Below are 21,248 nucleotides of genomic sequence, written 5' to 3' on the forward strand. Positions count from 1 at the left end.
CAACGTTTCGTTAGTGTCTGGTGTACAGCAAAGTGACTCCGTTATACGTACATACACATATTCTTTTTCATATTCTTTTCCATTATGGTTTATTATAGGATACTGAATATAGTTCCCTGTGCTATACAGTAGGACCTTGCTGGTTATCTATTTCATATATAGTAGTTTGTATCTGCTAATCCCAAACTCCTAATTAATTCCTCCCTCACCCCCTTTTGCCTTTGGTAACCATAAATTTGTTTTCTATGTCTGTGAGTCTGTTTCTGTTTTATAAATAAGTTCATTTGTGTCATATTTTAGATTCCATATGTAAGTGATATGATATGTATGGGATCTGTCTTTCTCTCTGACTTATTTCACTTAGTATGAAAATCTCTAGGTCCATCCATGCAGCTGCAAATGGCATTATTTCATTCTTTTTTATGGCTGAGTAATATTCCATTGTATACTTGGACCACATCGTCTTTATCCATTCATCTGTCCATGTACATTTAGGTGGCTCCCATGTCTTGGCTACTGTAAGTACAGCTGCAGTGAACATTGGGGTGCATGTATCTTTTTGAATTATAGTTTTCTCCAGATGTATGCCCAGAACTGGGACTGCTGGATCATATGGCAACTCTATTTTCAGTTTAAGGAACCTCCATACTGTTCTCCATATTGGCTGTACCAATTTACATTCCCACCAACAGTGTAGGAGGCTTCTCTTTTCCCCACACCCTCTCTAGCATTTGTTATGTGTAGACTTTTTAATGATGGCCATTCTGACTGGTGTGAGGTGATACCTCATTGCAGTTTTGATTTGCATTTCTCTAACAATTAGCCATGTTGAACATCTTCTCATGTGCCTAGTGGCCACCTGTATGTCTTCTTTGGAGAAATGTCTATTTAGATCTTCCACCCATTTTTTGATTGGGTTATTTGTTTTTCTGTTATTGAGATGTATGAACTATTTGCATATTTTGGAAATTAAACTCTTGTCAGTCACATCATTTGCAAATATTTTCTCCCAGTCCATAGGCTGTCTTTTCCTTTGTTTATAGTTTCCTTTGCTGTGCAAAAGCTTATACGTTTGATTAGGTCCCATTTGTTTAATTTTACTTTTATTTCTATTGCTTTGGGAGACTGACCTAAGAAAACAATGCTACAATTTATGTCAGAGAATGTTTTGCCTATGTTCTCTTCTAGGAGAACTATATATGCTCTACTATACATAATATATATACTACAGAGTATATATACTATATACTACTATAAAGATAGGAATATGCAGGTGTGGGAAAAAACATTTATATCCATCTGTCCCCAATCAGCAAACGGCTGGGCAACTTATTTAACCCTCCTTGCCTCCATGCATTCACATTCCAAGGATGACACGGCTTTCCCCTCCTCCCTCACAGGACTGCTTGTGGTCCTATGAGAGACTGAAAACCACTCTGAGAATAAAATATGACATGAAAATTTAAAGCTTTACTGTCATCATGCAACCACCCCGTACAATGTACCAAATAACAGTCTATGAATTGAATCATTTATATGCTGATTATCATCTATGATTTATGCCTAACAATAAAGAACATCTATTTTTAATCTTTTCATCACAAGGGCCTCTTAGTTTTGCTTTTCTTCCTTCAGAGACCTCACGCTATGGAAGACGATGGCTATCAATTACGTTTATTCATAATTCATCCATTTTTGCTACTTTAATTCAAAGTTACTACTAAAATTTCTTTTCTAAACAGTAAACAGCAATAAGAAGCAGTAATAAAATTTTCAGTTTACTTGTTCAATGAGATGTTGATGGTATAGGGAGCCTATGCACTTTCATTACAGGTAAGTATGTGGGAATCACACTATATTATGTCACTCAACAGATATTTCTTATCTAGTAGTTAGTAGGCAAACACTAGGCACCAAGGGTATTTTGGTGAATAAGATGGAAATAGTCCCTACTCTCATGGAGCATCTAGTCTAGTCTAGTCTAGACTTATCTTCCTCAAAGTAGACTGCATTTACATTTCACTAAGATAAATTCACTGTAAAACTATCGTATCTGTTAACCTAAGTTAATAGCTAAATAAAAAATAGTTCCATATATTTATAGGGAAATGATTAATTAAATCAATTCCAGAATTAAGATAAGCCAATACGCCTATTGTCTTCAATTGTCTCATTTCATTTACATAAGATAAATAAAACAAGGTTAAAGCTGCAGGCATTGTCATTACTGACTATACAAGAACACTCTTCCAACTATTACTATTATTCACAGCCATTAAGGAAAGTACAAACAGGGAAAATAATGCACAGATTGTGGGTCTCAAAAATGATACATTTTACCTTCATCAATCATTTAGCCAATCAATTATCATTATCAGATTATTAAAGCTTCAACTGCCCGCCAGGTTTATAATTCTTCCCACAGAAAACAAAAAGGAAGTAAGAAATGGCGTCTAAAAAGAAGGTGAACATCAGCTTCAATCCAGCGACTCTCGGCTGCTCTTCCCCCCTCAGTACCAGTGACAAGGAGAATGCTCAGACATTTTCTTTTCTAAGCTCTTATTTGAGAAATTCTTAAAGAAGAAAAATAATTTCTCTCATTTTAAAAAAATGAAAGTGAGACAGGAAGACTCCAAAACAGTACATTAAAAGAGGCCATTTCTTGGGCTTCCCTGGTGGCGCAGTGGTTGAGAGTCCGCCTGCCGATGAGGGGACACGGGTTCGTGCCCCGGTCCGGGAAGATCCCACATGCCGCGGAGCAGCTGGGCCCGTGAGCCATGGCCGCTGAGCCTGTGCATCCGGAGCCTGTGCTCCACAACGGGAGAGGCCACAACAGTGAGAGGCCCGTGTACCGCAAAAAAAAAAAAAAAAAAAAAAAAAAGAGGCCATTTCTTATGATCCAGCAATCCCACGCCTGGGAATATACCCAGACAAAACTATTCAAAAAGATACATACCTCCTTATGTTCACTGCAGCACTGTTCACAACAGCCAAAACATGGAAACAACCTAAATGTCCATCGACAGATGAATGGATAAAGAAGATGTGGTACAGATATACAGTGGAATACTACTCAGCCATAAAAAGAACAAAATAATGCCATTTGCAGCAACATGGATGCAACTAGAGATGATCATACTAAGTGAAGTGAGTCAGAGAGAGAAAGACAAATACCATGTGATATCATTTATATGTGGAATCTAAAATATGGCACAAATGAACCGATCTACAAAACGGAAACAGGCTCATGGAGAACAGACTTGTGGTTGCCAAGGGGGGTGGGGGGAAGGGAGAGCGATGGACTGGGAGTTTGGGGTTGGTAGATGCAAACTATTACATTTAGAATGGATAAACAACAAGGGCCTAATGTAGAGCACGGGGAACTATATTCAGTATCCTGTGGTAAACCATAATGGAGAAGAATATTTTAAAAATTCACACATAGTATACACATATTATATACACGTGTAACTGAGCCGCTTCGCTGTAGAGCAGAGATTGGCACGACGCTGTACATCAGCTCTACTTCAATAAAACTTTTTTAAAAAGAAAAAGAACAAGAGGCCATTTCTTGCTGATGTTCTTATTCACTGAAGGCAATTTTCCCCTTGGCTGAAGGGAATCTTTGTTCTGTTTCATTGAGATTTTATTTGTCGTAAGTGTGTTTTTCTTGTCAAAATCCACAAGGCAGCAATGCAGGCTGATTGTGAGTACGTCACCTGTCTGCCATGTTCGCGATAAGGTTGGAGGAGAGTAACAGAAGGTAACACTTTGCAAATTCTAACAGCAGCAGACACTGCAGTGTTCCTATGAGGAGTATATATTCATGATCACTGAGGAGCTATATTGGTCTACTCCACTCTAATGCACAGGTGATGGAATATGATGCATGATGTGATCATAGAATGAATAAATTATGATAGGTAATAACACTTAAACCTATCAGGATGACCAAAGGACTTTCGAGATCACCTGGTACAAACCCTCCCAATATGGATGCCGAGTTTCCTCATCTGTGTGACCTAGAGCATCTTAGTTCAAGTTTTCTACAGTCACCACAGGCAGACTCACTATCTATGAGTCTCATGACTCTTATGACTCTCTACCTAATAAACAGACTCCCTGCAGTACCATGGGGCCAAAAGATTTTATTATAGCTAAGCTAAGAAAAATCCACTGTTTGTATCTGAAGTAAAGGAGAATAGAATTCAAAAAACATACCTCTGCCCCAGAAGTCAAAAGACGTGAGTTCTAGTTCCAACAGGGCTGGCTGGCCACACGTGGAGTTAACACACGAGCTGCTGTGCAAAGTCTGAAGTGGCACAGTTAAACGATCAGAACCGAATTCTTTAAGCCTGATGCTACCAGTAACCACCTTTAACTTTCCATTAAGACTTGGGGATGAAGATGGCGGCCACACAGATGTTTGTAAGTTCAGATTTGGGAAATTCTTTGACAGAGAAGGGAAAAAAAATAATTTTCACCTCTCACTTTACAAAAATGAAAGGGAGACAGGAGACATACAAAGCAGTACATTAATACAAACCACTCTGGCCAATGTCCTCTAATTCACTGTTCTCTGAAAAGAATATTCAGTCAAAGGACTGCCTCTCATCTGTGAAAATGAATTCTCACGTCTAACATTCTTTCCAGAGAATGGGTCCTCACAGAACCCTAACAGCTAGGATGGTATGACAGTCGCTGCGCTTTGCAGAGAAGACAGATCAGCCAGAATACCTGCCCTCCCTCCTGCCCACCCCCGCAAAAAATATCACCAACTCCTGGTGTTACATAGAAAACTGATCCATGTAACACCACAGCTATAATCCCCATTAAATTAGTGGAGCCTAGATGAAAACTTCCCATCTTTTTTTACAAGCAAAAGCTAACTAAGGTAGATTCCACCTTTAAAAAAAAAACCCACAAGTGCGTTTTATTGTGGCTTCTCGACTTCGGTGTTTGATGGGGAAGAAGACAAATTCCAGTTCATCGAGCACAGGAGGACACAAGGTTTATGGGAAAAAAAAATCTAACAGCGAAGGTCAGGGGAGGGAAAATGTTGAGGGTATTTGATGAGGTCACCGAAGGGGGTAGAGCAATGCATCTGTGAAATCAGTTTTCTCAACTTCCAATTATGTCCCAACACTTTGATTCTTATCTTCCTGAACTTTTCCTCTTCCTTAGAAAGTGTCGGTCACCCTGTACTTCCTGATAGTTTCTCTGCCCTTGATTTTGCCGTTTTGAGGGCTGAGTTCTCTCATCTCCTCATAAAACACTTTTTTCAAAGAAGCTCCCTCGACCATAGCTCCCATCAAACACAACTGATGTAAAGCCTGTTTCTGATCTGTTATCGTAACAATCTCATGCGTTGCTGCCTTTCGTCCACCACTCGCGTGTTGCTGAGCAGATTTAACTCCAACACTCTTCCCACCTGGAATTTGATGCATCAACATCCCAAACTAAGCCTATTGAGGACAAAATGTTTCTGTCCTTTCATACGTAGAATAAAGTTTTACTAATCTGATTAGATCTCCGTGTTTCACCTATGGAAATGAAACACCAAAGGCAGTCTCTAATTTGATGGCACCAAAGTTATTCAATCAACAAATATCCCAGTGTTTGAAGCTGCCTTAGGATCCAGGAGAGGATGACAGCTCCTCTCCTCTTGGGAAGAATGAAACAGGACTCTATTCTAAATTAAGAATTTCTGTAGTTGAAAAAATACCAATATTTTTCTAATACATGTCAGATAATGAACGCCTACTATATGTATGTTTTCTAGACATGTCTACAGTTTTCTAGACACAGAAAAAAAAAAAAAACGCTAAGCAACTCATTGTATTTGAGGATATAACTACAAATGTGCCTTACATTCAGAACGTTATTCCCTTACCTTTCATAAAAATAGACACAATTAAGAATAAAATCTACAAGCAGGTCAGTAATCAATTAAAATAAACCCCCAAGCAATATATCAGAGCCTTTAGATGCCATCTTTCAAAAACTCCACTTACCTATAGGAGATTTGCATCATATTTCTATCAAGAGGTAAATGTAAGGTGACCACAATGCCTCAAGAAGGGGCCTAACAACTTGCTCAACGAACATTGCAGTCCTGTCCAAAGAGGCGCGACACCATAGGGGTTAAGAACACGGACCCAGGAGGCAGACTGCTCGGTTTCAAATCCCGGTTCTGCCTTTGACCTACCTGTGGGAGGTATCCCAGTGCCTCCTTCACAAGGTCATTGGGATGACTGGGTTTGACTGAATACCTGTAAAGCATTTACAGCTGTGCCTGACATACAGCAAGTAAAGATTGGCTATTATACATTTTATTGTTATTTTCACTAAGTTATATTATTATATAATTATGACTCCAGGCACTATAGATTATATTTATCATTCCATTTAAGGCCCTCAAACACCTGCGAATAGCCGTCTCCAGGTTAAAGTCCTTGGTGTAACACACCGAGCCTATGAGATTTGTCAGAATCTCTGTCCCTGCTCACATTCTCCCTGAGTGCCATGCACACAGACCTCCCATAGCCCCCAGGAAAACCCAGTACTGCCTCTAAGTTGCACCTCTGCCCGCGTTTCCTCTGCCTCAAATGCCACTCTGCTTCATCGAGTGCGTGAACACCTTCCTTCAGGGTTCACCTCAGAGATCCTCAGAAAATTAACACGTAACGGCCCGTAAAGTATGGCATTTAATCCCTGTCTCAACTCGCAGTCAGGGCGCAGTTCTTCACATCAACCTGCCAGGGGTCAGATAACTTTCCAAGGTGATTCAGTCTGCATTTCAAACTCACACCTGCTTCACTGTGAGGTCCTCTTGACTCCTCCCTCCCCGGCAAGATCACCTTAGGTATTTGTAACTATCTTGCACTTTGCCCCTATACTCGAAATAATTTATTACCCACGGGCTCCCTTACTAGAATAAAAAGTCCTGGAAAAAACAGGAATCTCTTGTTCATTTATTTCTGGATCCCTATCATCAAGAATTTAGGAAATACTCAACAAATGTTTAGTGAACGAATTAAAACTCAATAAATACCCGTGGACTAAATATTTTGCTCAAGACATACAAGTCTGTTGCAGATCTGGGGTTTCATCTGAGGTGTATATCACACCTGACCACGAACTGTGGGAGGCCTGGGACTGGACACCCATGCGGTAATGCTCCCACTGAGACTTACAGAGCAAAGAAGCTGTATGAAATTAGTTAAATCATAGCACAAGTAACAACGTATAAAAATTTACTAAATTAGCCTGCCATGTGTATTTAAATCTGTGTTCCTCCAAAAACGTTATATGCAGAAATTAGCAAAAGGGTGCAACTACACATTGGATAAGAGTTCTATAATCAAATATACTTGGGAAACTCTGGGTAAAACAGAATGCAGTTAACACACAGTAAATGTTCTATACATAATTACCATGTTTCTCAGGGACTTTATTATGAAAATGTGGACTGCATCCCTCCATCAAGGGGATACAGCATTCACCATTTTTTAAAAGTATTGGTATTTCACGACAGAAAACCTCAACACGCTTTTTTTGTTTACATGAAATACTTCTTGGGATGAGTATTCCACAGAACAGACTTCCAGCATGATACGCAATCACCATTCAATATCAACGTACTCAATTTGCCCAGATGCACTGGCTGCCATACCAATAACAACGCTACACAACTGAAATAGACTAGGTATTGAATCCTGCGGAAGAGCCTACATTTCAAAGAGCTATGATTCCCCCCAAAACTGGATTTTTAAACATCCCACCCAGGAAGCTAAAGCCAACTCTCTTTCCATGAGAATCCTTCCTCTCTTTCAACTCCAAACTAGAACCAAAAGATGTTGACTCAAACTGTCACCTCTGCTTACTCCTTAAGGCCCATGAAATGCAGGTTATGACAATAGATCAGAGAGACACAATGGAAAAAGGAAAACAATTGTAGTCAAGGGTTTTTCTTCTAATCTGTATACAGCATTTCTTAATCTAAGAACCAAATATTAGTTTATATAAATACTGAAGTACAAGATTAAACAATGCCCACAATACTATAACTTGATGCTAACATACCAAATGGGATTACAAATATCTTAAATAGTCATCCCCAGTTAGAAAATGATGTGTTAAGGTTGAAGTCATGGGCCGAGAAATACGGGAAGGAGTAAGCGATAGAAGATACACACCCCCCAAAGGAAGAGATAACTTATGTTTATTTCCCTTCGGTGCTCTAGACTTCTCTGAAAATATGTAAGGCAATAGGTAAAGGGATTCTCTCCTCACTCCTAGTAGCCAGGCTTTTATTTCTAAGGTTTGGTTTGAAACAACAAGTCCCTTTTCCCCCGTGTGGTTGGTGAGAGAAGAAACAAGAGAGAGAAGAAGGAGAGAGAGAAGGTACCCCATTCAGGCAACCATTCCAAAATGACTATTGTTTTTGACAATCTAAGAAAGTCAAGAGGACGCCCAGAGAGTCAAGGGAAGATTTTTTAAACTCTCATGCAAGAGGGAAGTGACGCAGCAGTGGAGAAGGGATGGAGTCAGAACAGGGGTTATATCCCCTCGTTCTGGGAGGAGGCAATGAGTGCTGTGTTCAGGAATGACATGCTACCTGCAAGCTGTGCCTGAGTGATGCCCACGGACACGAGACTCAGCACCCCGGCTTGGAAGAAGCAGCAAAGTTCCCTGGAGCTAAGCCTGGAGCCAGCAGAGAGAAGGAGCGAGATGAAGTCATTTCAGTGGCCCACGGCAACACTGCCTAAGACACTGAGGTTTCCAGAGCAGGGGGACAGCAGGACAATGAGACGCTGTGTCAGTTAATAACCAGAGGTCTCTCCATCCCACTTCCTGAGGGCAGCAAGCCTCAAGCTCACATACAGTCCAGGGATCCGCCACAGCAAAAACTGATACCTGACTTCTCATTAACTTCACTTAGAGCCTTGTAGCCAGATTTTACATGATTTTTAAAGAAATAAAGATATAATATAGCTTGCCCATCAATTCTATTTTAAAAAATGCACAGGTGCTACATAAACATTCTCATAATCCCTTTCCTAAGGAAAGGCCTCCTCTACTGCTTCTTTCTGAGGAAGGGGGAAAGATCTAGCTAATTACATTTTGAAGACTCTACAGGAATTTCCACCGAGGACACATTCTGGGTTTTGCTTCACCGAGAGACACTAGGATCTGGGGAAATTATGTCTCACACAGCCATCGCCCTAAATATTTTTCACTTACTTGAAGCTGCCGCGTTCCACGTTTTTCTTTTCTTTTACGTGGCCCAACTGCTGGGCCACACCATCCCCACCCCAACGGGGTCCTGGAAGCTCCTCCAGACTGTCATCTTCAAGTGGCAATCTAACTCAGTGGGTAAGAGACAGGCTCTGGAATCAAACATGTCTGTACTTGAACCCCAGATCTGCCATGTCCTGGCTATATGACCCGACCTGCAGTAACTTATTTCACCACTTTAAGTCTGAGTTTTCTCATCAGTAAAGTGGAAATACTAAGACTAGCTATCTGAGACGGTTGTTGTGAGGATACAACAGAAAATGATGCAAAGCTCCAAGCACGATGTTTAGCATGTAATCTGTATATGAGAAATGGTAGCTATTACTAGCAGTAGAAAATCTAAGCCACTGAAGGAATATTCACTTATTACCATAACTGCCTTCAGCAGTGAGTTTCAAAATAACTTGCCTTTACCATACAAAAAAAAGTCACAATCAGAGGCCAGACTAGTAACTTCCAGAGCTGATATAAGTATATGACACAAACATACGTGTAAATTCAGATTTCAGACAAACTACCAAGACAAAAAATACCCCAGCCATCACATAAGTAGTATCATTTCCGGGTATCATTTTTAAAGTAAGTACTATCATCGTTTAAAGTGATAAACAACTAATAGTGAGTTTACTAGACCAAGTTCTTAGAGCAGTTCAAGCTGGCATGTCAAATTCATAACATTATCTGTGGAAGATCATAGTAAATAATGAGCAAAAACATCCCTGGCAACATTCAAATAGAAATAATTTGTATTGAAGCATCAGTTCTGAAACAGATTTTTAAACCCTTGGCCGATAAATTTAATCACTAGTGTCCTGGTGTTAAACAACCGGCTCTCAAAAGGCACCTGATCTGTAGTGTTTGCCAATTCCCATGGTGTAAATACTCCACCATGGCCCATTTCAAAGGAACAATGAGTTCTCAAAAGCCAGTGCCAGCCAACAGCAGCACACCACTTAGATACAGAGTAGTATTCAAAATGGTTACACACTCCACCTCAATAGGGCTGTTTACAAGGAACCAAGGAATAAGCCCACAAGTAAAAGGTAAATATAGATAAATGATACACGGATTTTCTAGGAGGGTGACAGAAGCAATTTTGCAATGAGCTAATTCCACAGGCAATACTCAGGCTGCTTCCCTTTTAACTGCAATCCTCCCTCACTGAGAGCTGGTCCTCTTTCTGCACAGGTGGTCACATATACCCCAGCCTTGGATCATCTTCATATCCACTGACCCCACTATCCTCTTAAGATTCTTGCTAGACCCAAGTCTTTCTCTGGTTACCTGGGTTCTTAGGTTCTCTCTGTATTCATTTAATATCATTCACCAAGAAATAATGGCTTTCTTCCTTGATTTTCCTCCTAAGACTTGCCGTCTTCCTGTCTCTCTTTTATCAGTAAACCCACAACTATGCTAAAACTCCTCCAGCCAGTAACAGAGATACAGTTTCTCTATGAAGAGGAAGGAATTAGCTCCCCGTTTAATTAATTTGCTTATCTGCTCTTTCATTTGGGAACAAAAGAACTCAGCTTTTAGGAATACCATTTGGAAGGCTGTAGGAAAACCAAAATAATCTCTCTGTCTTATTCCAGCTTTGAACTCTAGGACACCCCAAGATGACTTCACTGCAGGAACCTGTGACTCACCAAATTCAAGGATTTTAAAAAGTAGACTTTATAAATGAAAATAAATTTCATGACATATTTCTGTTAATTCAAAATGTTGCACTTCAAACTTGCTTAACTGCTAAAAGCTGTTGAATGTGACAGTCATCAATTCTCTACTCTCTCTGTACTTTACACTATAAAGTCAAATTATAATATTTCTATGGCAAGAAAAAGAAAAAAAAAGAAATCCATTGCCGGATGAAAGCGTGTGTATGTGTGCTGGTGATGAAAGCACAGCAATGTGACTGTACTTAATGCCACTGAACTGTACACTTAAAAATGATTAAGATGCTATATTTTATGTAACGTGTTTAACAATATTACGCGTACCAAACGTTACTACGTGTATCAAAAATGTTTGAAAAGTCTCTTAAAATGTAAAGAAGAAAAGAAATCTATTAAATAGAAATTCTGCCACTCTGCCCTTTAGAATTTCAAGTAAGACAGTACACCAGATTTTTTTAAACAAATAAATAAAAATAACACCCTTTAATATTGCCTGTGGCTCGTTACAGACCAGACATAAGGGCACTGAGTGTTGAGAAAGGATGCTTTTGCTCTGCTGGATCAATGTTCTTTTTTTCAAAGATCTTTTACATATGCACTACAAGGAACTTCTCGGGCTCATATGAAGAGCTTATGGTTTAATCAGGAAAACAAGTGGTCAAAAAGTCAAAACGTACTGCATTCTTTGCCTCTCACTGGGTCAGGCAGGCCAGAGCAGTCCACTGCAGAATTCGGAATGGCAACTCTCCATCTGGAGCCACTGCTATCACATTCTGTATATTCAAAGTGGTAATCTTCCTGCAAATAATCACAAACACAAGCCTTTGTTAGAGCCAATTTTAATGGGACAACTGTGCTTTCTCAATCATCCCCAAACCTGCCTGGAAGCCTGGTTCCAAACTGTTCTCTCTGCTTGATCCTTATTCTTCCCCCACTCCATCCACACCAAGCAGTACTTTGATCAAAAATGTATCATGCCAGGCACTGAGTAGGCGCTGAGGATCTGACCAGGGCCACGACAGTCAGGAGCTCATGGGGTGACCAGCAAACTGTACTCTCACCCACCCCAAAAGGCAACAGCACACAGTCCCTATTTTTTGCAGGCTTCTTAAGCTCTAAATAATTGATAGATAAGAATATAAGAGCAAAATAACCCTAGGAAACTGAAGGCTGTCACTGTCCCAAATTTTTCAAAGAAAGAAATAGGAGAACTGTTCCCATTGACCTAATTTCTCACTCTGTTTAAAATTTAACAGAAAGTAGAATGATTAATCATCCAAGTACTAACGAAAAGACTGCCAGTTTTTAAAGCAGCTCTCCCAGGCTCAATCTCCCCCATCACAGCAAGCTGCCTTCAATCACAGACTGTAACACAGACCATTTACTACAATCGCCAAATAAGACCAACCCACTTGTCTCTGGCCTCTATCTTCACTTGACCTCCCCTGCTCAGAGCACGTTACACCTGTGAGACGCTTGAGCTGAGAGGAACGAGGAAAAAATGTCATTAGACGTTTCAAGAATGAGAGAAGTTATAAATCTATTCCAAAATATTTCAGTTCAGTATCTTAGAAGTTGCTAGTCCGCTTATCTACTCTGTTTGCCTCCTTTACTGTATCAATGACAGGAGTGAATGGAAATATTGCCACCTAAGCATCAGGAAACCAGGTGGGGAAGTTTGTGTGTATATATGTTATATGTGTGTATGTGATGTGTGTGTGTGTGTATACATGGAAAGAATACCAGTTAAAAGGCTGGTTCTGGGGCTTCCCTGGTGGCGCAGTGGTTGAGAGTCCGCCTGCCGATGCAGGGGACACGGGTTCGTGCCCCGGTCCGGGAAGATCCCACATGCCGCGGAGCGGCTGGGCCCGTGAGCCATGGCCGCTGAGCCTGCGCGTCCGGAGCCTGTTGCTCCGCAACGGGAGAGGCCACAAAAGTGAGAGGCCCGCGTGCCGGAAAAAAAAAAAAAAGTTTGGTTCTGGAATCAGGTCTGAGTTTGAACTGACATCTCATTCCTCCACATACAATCAATGTGCTATACTGGACAAGCCACTTTACGTCTCAAAGCAACCATTTTTTTCATTGGTAAAATTACAATAGTAGTATTTCCTATCTTGTATGGCTCTTGTGGCAGTTAATTGAGATAATGTCTGTAAAATGTTAGGCATGTTAAGCTACACGGGGTTAGCACTTATTAGTGGTAGAATGATTATCCTTCTTAAGGGCAATGTGGGTACAGAGGATGATACAGAGGAAGGAGCTAGCGGTAACAGGATAAGGCGCAAACAACCTGAGTCTCTGTTTCCCCTGCTTCAACTTCTGCACACACTCATGGTAAATGAGAAGGGACTGAGAGTTAGAGAAGGTGTAATTACCGGGCTGGAAGCAAAGGTCTTATGCTGCATTAGGACTCTCCCCAGAATTAAGATTCGGTGTGCACTTCAGGCAATCACCTCTGAAGAGTATTTTTTTCTCTCAAATTTTTTTTTTTACAAAGTTTGGTAACAGACGGTTTAAGATTAAGTTATTTGACAAGAGTCTAGATTTCAAATATGTTTTACTGCCAACTGAGGGCAAACCTACATATGTAAAAAAAAAAAAATCAATAAAAGCTGCCAAATGGGAAAGTCTTTCCAGAGGGAAAGATGGGAGGAAGGAGGGGGAAAAGGGAGGAAGGGAAGTAAGAAAAGAGGAGAGGGAGGGAGGGAGGAAAACATAACAAAGGTCACTAAATTTGACAACATACAAATGTTAAACACTGTACACCAAAAGTCATCATAAACAAAAGTAAAAGGTAAACAACAAAACAAACTGGTGAAGAAACACACAGCAAAGGGTAACTAACTTAAGAATGCTGGGTTTCCGAGTTCTGGAAGTGGATGGTGGTGATGGCTGTACAACAATATGAATGTACTCAGTGCCACTGAACGGGACACTTAAATGATTAAGATGCTAAATTTGATGTTGTGTAGATTTCACCACAATTTTAAAAATGAAAAATATGAAATAAAAAGAATACTGGGTTTCTAAAGATCGGTAAGGAGAAGGACAAATAACTGTTGGAAGAATGGTCAAAGAACACAAGCAATTCATTAAAGAACAATACAAATGGCCAAGGAGAATACAAAAAAAAGTTGAACCTTGCCAAAGAAATACAAATAATGATTTTCATCAAATTGCCATGACATTTAAAATATATATTGTTTAAAACTCCCTGAGGTAACAGTGCAGTAAAATGAGCACTTGTGTGCTTCCAATGAGAGGATAAAGTGTGCAGGCTTTCTGGAGAGAAACAGTCAATATGTACCCAGATCTTGAACGTGTTCAAAAATTGGAACCCCAAATTCCACTTGTAGCATCTAACCTAAGGGAGAAAAATGTTTCATGGGTTCAGTGATTTACGGCCAAAATTGCTCATGATGACTTTGCTATAGGTTGAGGGAGCATAATTAATAGTTGAGCATTATTTTCCACATGTATTTATATCATTAAATACTCATAATAATTCATGTGGATTAGGAAAAACAGGTAATATGATTCCCATTGTTCAAATGATACTCAGAAAGGATAAGCGATTTACTCAGAGATACCCAGCTAGTAAGCAGCATAGCTGAGAGCAGAAGTCAAGCCTTGTGTTTACTGACCGGTGTCTTCAGTTTATACAACGCCATTGTGCTTAAAGTAGGAGGTTACTGTTTAAAAGAGAAGGAGTGGTCAAAGTTTTGAATATAAAATCCTGATGGTTACAGACGTCTAACAGTAAATCATAAGGATGTCTCACATTCAAACAGAATACGAGAGTACACAGGTAAGCAGAAACCATTTGATTCCCCTCTCTTTATTAGTTTTCTATGGATGCTGCAACGAATTACCACACACGTAGCCACTTAAGACAACAGAAATTCATCCTTTCACCGTTCTGGAGGCAAAAAGTTCAAAATCTTTATCACTGGGCCAAAATCAAGACGTCAACCAAGCTGCGCTCCCTCCAGGAGCTCTGGGGAGAATCCACTCCATGCCTCTTCCAGTTTCTGGCGGCTGCTGCCATTCTCTGCCTCTGTGGTCACACTGCCTTCTTTCTCCTTCCCCTTGTGATTGTATTTAGGACCCATCCAGAAAACCCCCCACCTCAAGATTCTTCTTCACATCTTCAAAGCCTTTTTTTGGTCATACTCACGGGTTCCAGGGATTACGACACAGGTATCTTTTGCGGGGGGTGGGGGGTGAGAGGTGGGATAGTATTCGGCCTACCACGATCTCCTAGTGCAGAAGAGCCTAGGCCAGGCATGCAGTTGCATGATGGTTTTCTTGTTCCTCTTGTTCCCAGTTATCTGCATTAAGAAGACTTTCCTGGGCTTCCCTGGTGGCGCAGTGGTTGAGAGTCCGCCTGCCGATGCAGGGGACACGGGTTCGTGCCCCGGTCCGGGAAGATCCCACATGCCGCGGAGTGGCTGGGCCCGTGAGCCATGGCCGCTGAGCCTGCGCGTCCAGAGCCTGTGCTCCGAAACGGGAGAGGCCCGCGTAAGTGCAAAAAAAAAAAAAGAAGACTTCCCTATTTCCATATCCCACTGAGATCCTGGTCCCCGTATGTAAAATTCAGGTAATTTGTTATCATCCTTGCAAAATAATGATGCTGAGAATTCTGGCATGAATTTCAAATGAAGAAAGGCCTCTGAATAAAATAGGTAAGCTCAAGAAAACTCTCCGCCACCACTGCCTCTGTGTTGTTCAGGCTGCCAGTTATGAGATGACAACAGCAGTAAGTACACGGAAAAAGAATGTTGTGTTCTCTGGCCGCAGTGGTAGATGTCATATGCCAATTAATTTTCCTATGGTTCTTTATTCTACCTGCCTCCTCTAGAATACCCTTGAAATCTAAAGAGCCACAGCTATTAAGTTACAAAATTCTTAGGACTCCAGCAGGAAGCTATAATGTGTTTATTTATAATTTAAAAACACTGAAATGCAAATGTACTTCATGCAGAGGGCATCACTTGGGTCAGGAATTTAGACTGTAGCCCCTGCCAGACGGGTTTTATTTTTTTAATTATTTAATAGGCTATTTCATCTGGGCCAGTAACCATTTTTTTTTCATCTATTTCTGAAGTCAACCCTTAAATCCATAGCAGAGATTTAAGAAATAGTGTGATGCAGTAAAATCACTAAAGATACAATATATTCTGAATGGTATTTAAGGTACTGAATAAAGAGAACTATAGCACATACGCTTTCAGATTTATAGATAACATCCCATAACTCTGGCCACAGAACCAAGAAAACATTGAGCTAAACTGATCCCTTGGAAATGGGAATTTTCTGGATGTCAAAGAGCAATTAAAAAGAAAAGGTAAAAATTTTCTAACACGAATATAACATTAATACATGTCAAAGATTTTATTTAAGTCATTAACTAACAAGTCAATCTGGAAGTTAGCCATCAGTTCAAAGGAGAATTCAAAGAATACACATAAACAGGCAATCAGGAAAGTGAAATGAATTAACTAAGAGATGCAGAACTGGGAAATATCCTGACGGCAACAATCAATTGCATTCCAAAGTATAAAATCCATTTTCATTTCTATGGACAAGAATCATTTGTATTACTATCAATTTCCTACAGCTCACAGTGTTGTAAAATAGTTCAAAGACAGAGAAAGATGCAGGCCCCTACAAAAACTGATCATTCCTCTAAACAGGACAGCCAGTCATCTTTTCTGCCTATTTCAACATGTTTCACCATTTTTCCTGACAAGAGGGGAGATTCCTGACAATTTTTCCAACAACAGGGCTCCTGACATTTTATCACCAAACCTAATGATGTGAGTCAGAGCACACTCTAAACAACAGAACATCCGCTGACAAGCCACAGTCTCCAAATTATAAACTGGAGGAAGGGCTTGGCCGGACCCGACTCAGGAGATGTCAGTTATTTAGACATGTCTACAAATCACAAAACGTCGGGGAATGAAAACACTGCCCCAAATAACAAAATGATGGGATTCCCTGAAAACCTTCCATTGTAAACATGTAGGAACCGAGGAAAGAAAGAACCAAAAAGAAATACACCTGATCAGTGTGGATGAAAACCTGTGGCTCATGTCATACAGAGTGAAGTAAGTCAGAAAGAGAAAGACAAATACTGTATGCTAACACATATATATGGAATTTAAGAAGAAAAAAAAAGTCATGAAGAACCTAGGGGCAGGACGGGAATAAAGACGCAGACCTACTAGGGAATGGACTTGAGGATATGGGGAGGGGGAAAGGTAAGCTGTGACAAAGCAAGAGAGAGGCATGGACATATATACACTACCAAACATAGAGTAGATGGCTGGTGGGAGGCAGCCGCATAGCGCAGGGAGATCAGCTCAGTGATTTGTGACCGCCTGGAGGGGTGGGATAGGGAGGGTGGGAGGGAGGGAGACGCAAGAGGGAAAAGATATGGGAACATATGTATAACTGATTCACTTTGTTATAAAGCAGAAACTAGCACACCATTGTAAAGCAATTATACTCCAATAAAGATGTAAAAAAAAAAAAAAATTGTGGCTCACTAACTGCAAGAACAGAGTCACCAGCCACTGCCTTTGCTGACCTTCAACACACCTTGAAAGGAGCGCAGGGTGGAGATCAGGAAAGAGGCTTTCTGTGCTCCGGCAAAAAACTGGCAGAAGAGGCCTTCAGATAGTTAGACATTTTCAGGAGAAGATTTTATGGGCCCAATTTCTTCCATCTTCTCTTATCTGGAAAAGCACTAAAAATCACTAACGGAGATATCCTCTCCTCGGGACCAGCAGCAACCTTCTGCCAAAATGTGTGCCTGACTGGACGCTGCCCCTTCATCAAAATCACACACATACTGCCCTCTCCTCTTACCTCTTAGGAGCAGTTCCTCAGAGCTCTCTGAGAGGCTGTCTCCCAGGCTGTAGTCCTCATTTTGCCCCAAACAAAACTTAAGTCACAACTCTCACGCTCTGGTTCTTTTTTTTTCTTTCCAGTAGACATCAGCAAACACTTAAGGGAAGATTATCCCTCAATATAAACCATGATCACACACACACACACACACACACACTCACTCACTCACAACTCAAGTATAGCCACAAACTCTCAAACTGTGTTATCTTACACCTCAACAGAAAATGTCGGGATACACCCAGATAAATATTAGATGCCCACAGGACCCCCTACAAAAGACTTTCCCCTTGACCCATCTTTAGTCAGTCTCCTCTGAACTCTCTTCCCAATGAAGCCTTGACCTCTAGGCTTGTGTGTTCATCTCTGCGTCACCCAGTTTTATCAAGAATCCTGTCAAGTCAGTTTAGTTAGAATCCCCCCTCACCCCTGATGTTTCCTCTTAGTAATTTTCATCCACCGACCCTCACCCTGCTCCTTGACTATAAATCCCCACTTGTTCATGCTATATTTGAAATTGAGCCCAGTTTGGTACTGAGGTCTCTTTTCCCCTACTGCAATAGTTCCTGAATAAAATCTGTTTTTACCATTTTAACTACTGACCAGCTCTGGTTTTCTCTGACACCCCCTAACACGAAAGTCATTTTACTACAAAAGCCTCACAGTGCTCAAGGAAAACCTGGGGTATCCTCTCCCAATTATGATAGTTGCTATAGTTTAACTACCCATAGACTAGACAATGTTCCAAATAAATCTCACATATAAAAATAATATGCATATATGTATATATATGTCTTGACATTATCTCGACAATACACATATATTTTACATATTGACATTAACATATCATCTGTCATGACTTACACCTGTATCAATATATATCATTTTTATATATTAACATTAATATATATCATTCTTTACTACATGACACTTAGTTATTAAATAAGTACTATGGCCTAAATGCTATGGGACAGATTTAAAATAAATATAGCATATAGTCCCTGAACTCAATAAGCTTATGATTTTGTTGGAGCAGACAGGACAGACACGGACACACACACACCCTACATAATTTTATAAGAAAGCATCAAGACTGCGGAACCAAAGTGGAACGGTGGCATCACAAGACAGTGTGCAAGTAAAAACTATCTGGTGAAACTTAGCCACAAAAATCCCTCAACTCTACCGTGAAGTAAAATGTGTACTACTTCTCAGGAAACTCATCACAGCCAATTTTTCCTTAAGCCCTTATCAGATACCCATTTCTTAGCAATCAAATGGCTTGCATTTTAGGGACCATTTTTCTAGAAAAACGGTAAAATGTGCATGATGTGATCTCATTATATCATGATTTCAGAGTCAGAGGAAATTTCTGTAATCTCGAACCACCTGAAAAGCCTTTGAGGCTAACGCCCTGAAAAACAGGTGGGGTTTATAACTACTCTAGCGCGTACTAGCTCCCTCATTACTAGCTAGTTTAATAGGGTGTGATAAACGGTGAGGCCAAGCCTGAAGGCAATATGCCTGAAGATATGCAGTGAAATACATTAGCCTAAGATGGAAGGATAGATAGGTGAGTAAGTGAACTAATGAAAGAACAAACAAACCAACAAAGCTGCCTGGTCTTCAGTAGGATGAGATGTGTTCACATCAGTGACCCTTCACGAGAAAAATCAGTTCCCTGATGCTCCCTGCCTATCCTCTGCAGTCAATTAAGAGTTGACCACAGTTAATTATAATGATCCAATAGATGAGCACAAATTCAAGGTTACAGAGTCAAAAGCAGAAGAGGTAGAAGAAGAAGAAATAGTGCTGATACCTAAGAGAACATACACAGAGGGAAGGGACCAAAAAAAGCAAACAGAATTCATTTTCTTCATATAAGGCTCCTTCTCTTTGAGTATTTTTATGTGAAATGTTGACAAGAGCATTTGTCAACACTGTATTTGATAAGACTGCAACTCCTCTGGGAGCAAGGCCCTCAAATTTAAGTGCTCAGCAAAGTGTGTGGCACCCTTATTTGAGAGAGCGAGACAGCAGGAAGGAAGAAGGGAGAACGTGAAACTGTAGTGCTTGGCACAAATATTCCAACTCCTATTCCAATGGATGAGGGCACACATCCTACTACGTGGGAAGGTCAGAAACAGGAGAATACTCAGTGCAGATACACATGAGACATAATAAAAACTTTCTTAGCCTACATTATCAAGTACATGAGCACACAGCACTGTGCAGAAACATTTATATTCTAATTTTTCTTTTATAAATGGAACATGAAGTTAGTTACCATGGGAACCTAAGGCTAAGTAAAGCAATATGTATCAGATCTATTTATGACACATTCTCTTTTCCGCATTTGCAGACACGATTGCTTTTAAGAAATTATTTTGAAAACATTCATGTTTCAAACCTGAGTTCTATGTCTGTCTCTGTAAACAAGGCCTTATAAGTACTCAATTCATTTTGTCCTGCAATACACATTCCTGGCACATCTTCCCCATGCCACTGTGTAGATGCTGGGGATACCACAGGAAATCAAGCAGCCAAGTCCCTGCTCTCGTGGGGCTTACGTTTTCGGAGGAATAGAAGTGCCCAGGTCGATGGACACTTAGGTTACTTCCATGTCCTGGCTATTGTAAATAAATAGTACTGCAGTGAACACTGGCGTACACGTATCTTTTCGAATTACAGTTTTCTCCGGATATAAGCCCAGCAGTGGGGTTCCTGGAGCATATGGTAGTTTTATTTTTAGTTTCTTAAGGACATGGAAGCAACCTAAATGTCTATCGATGGAGGAATGGATAAAGAAGATGTGGTACATACATACAATGGAATATTACTCAGCCATAAAAGAGAACAAAATAATGCCACTTGCAGCAACATGGATGGACCTAGACATTGTCATACTGAGTGAAGCCATACAGAGGAAGACAAATATCATACGATATCGCTTATACGTGGAATCTAAAAGGTGGTACAAATGAACCTATTTACAAAACAGAAATAGAGTCACAGATATAGAAAACAAACTTATGATTACCAAGAGGGAAAGAGGGCGAGGGATAAACTGGGAGATTGGGATTGACATGTACACACTACTATACATAAAATACATAACTAATAAGAACCTACTGTATAGCACAGGAACTCGACTCAATGCTCTAGAATGACCTACATGAGACTAGAATCTAAAAAAGAGTTAAACATATATCCACGCTGAAACCCCAGCCCAGCACCACTGTCCTTCCAACTGAATCACCTCCCCCAAACCAGCAGCCACCTCCCTGCTCCCCCAAAGGTGCCCTCAGTGGACGTTACACCTCACATGAGGACCCTTACCCCTCTCATTTCAGCTAATTT

At 40.4% G+C, this 21,248-nt stretch overlaps 1 protein-coding gene across 2 annotated transcripts in view; it reads right to left on the reverse strand.

Moving 5' to 3' along the window:
- The window catches only part of KIAA1324L (KIAA1324 like), a 183,710-nt gene that overhangs the window by 77,153 nt on the left and 85,309 nt on the right, over window positions 1-21,248 (reverse strand). Inside the window, exon 2 of one of the 2 annotated variants that reach the window (XM_029233932.1) lies at window positions 11,651-11,771. In XM_029233932.1, coding sequence (XP_029089765.1) covers window positions 11,651-11,771 — 121 coding nt within the window. Of the gene's footprint in view, window positions 1-11,650; window positions 11,772-21,248 lie in introns of those variants that run through there. The other variant, XM_029233931.1, reaches the window with a different exon arrangement.

Source organism: Monodon monoceros, unplaced genomic scaffold (genome assembly GCF_005190385.1).
Source record: "Monodon monoceros isolate NGI ecotype Baffin Bay Population unplaced genomic scaffold, NGI_Narwhal_1 Super_Scaffold_2, whole genome shotgun sequence".
Taxonomy (NCBI): Eukaryota; Metazoa; Chordata; class Mammalia; order Artiodactyla; family Monodontidae; genus Monodon; species Monodon monoceros.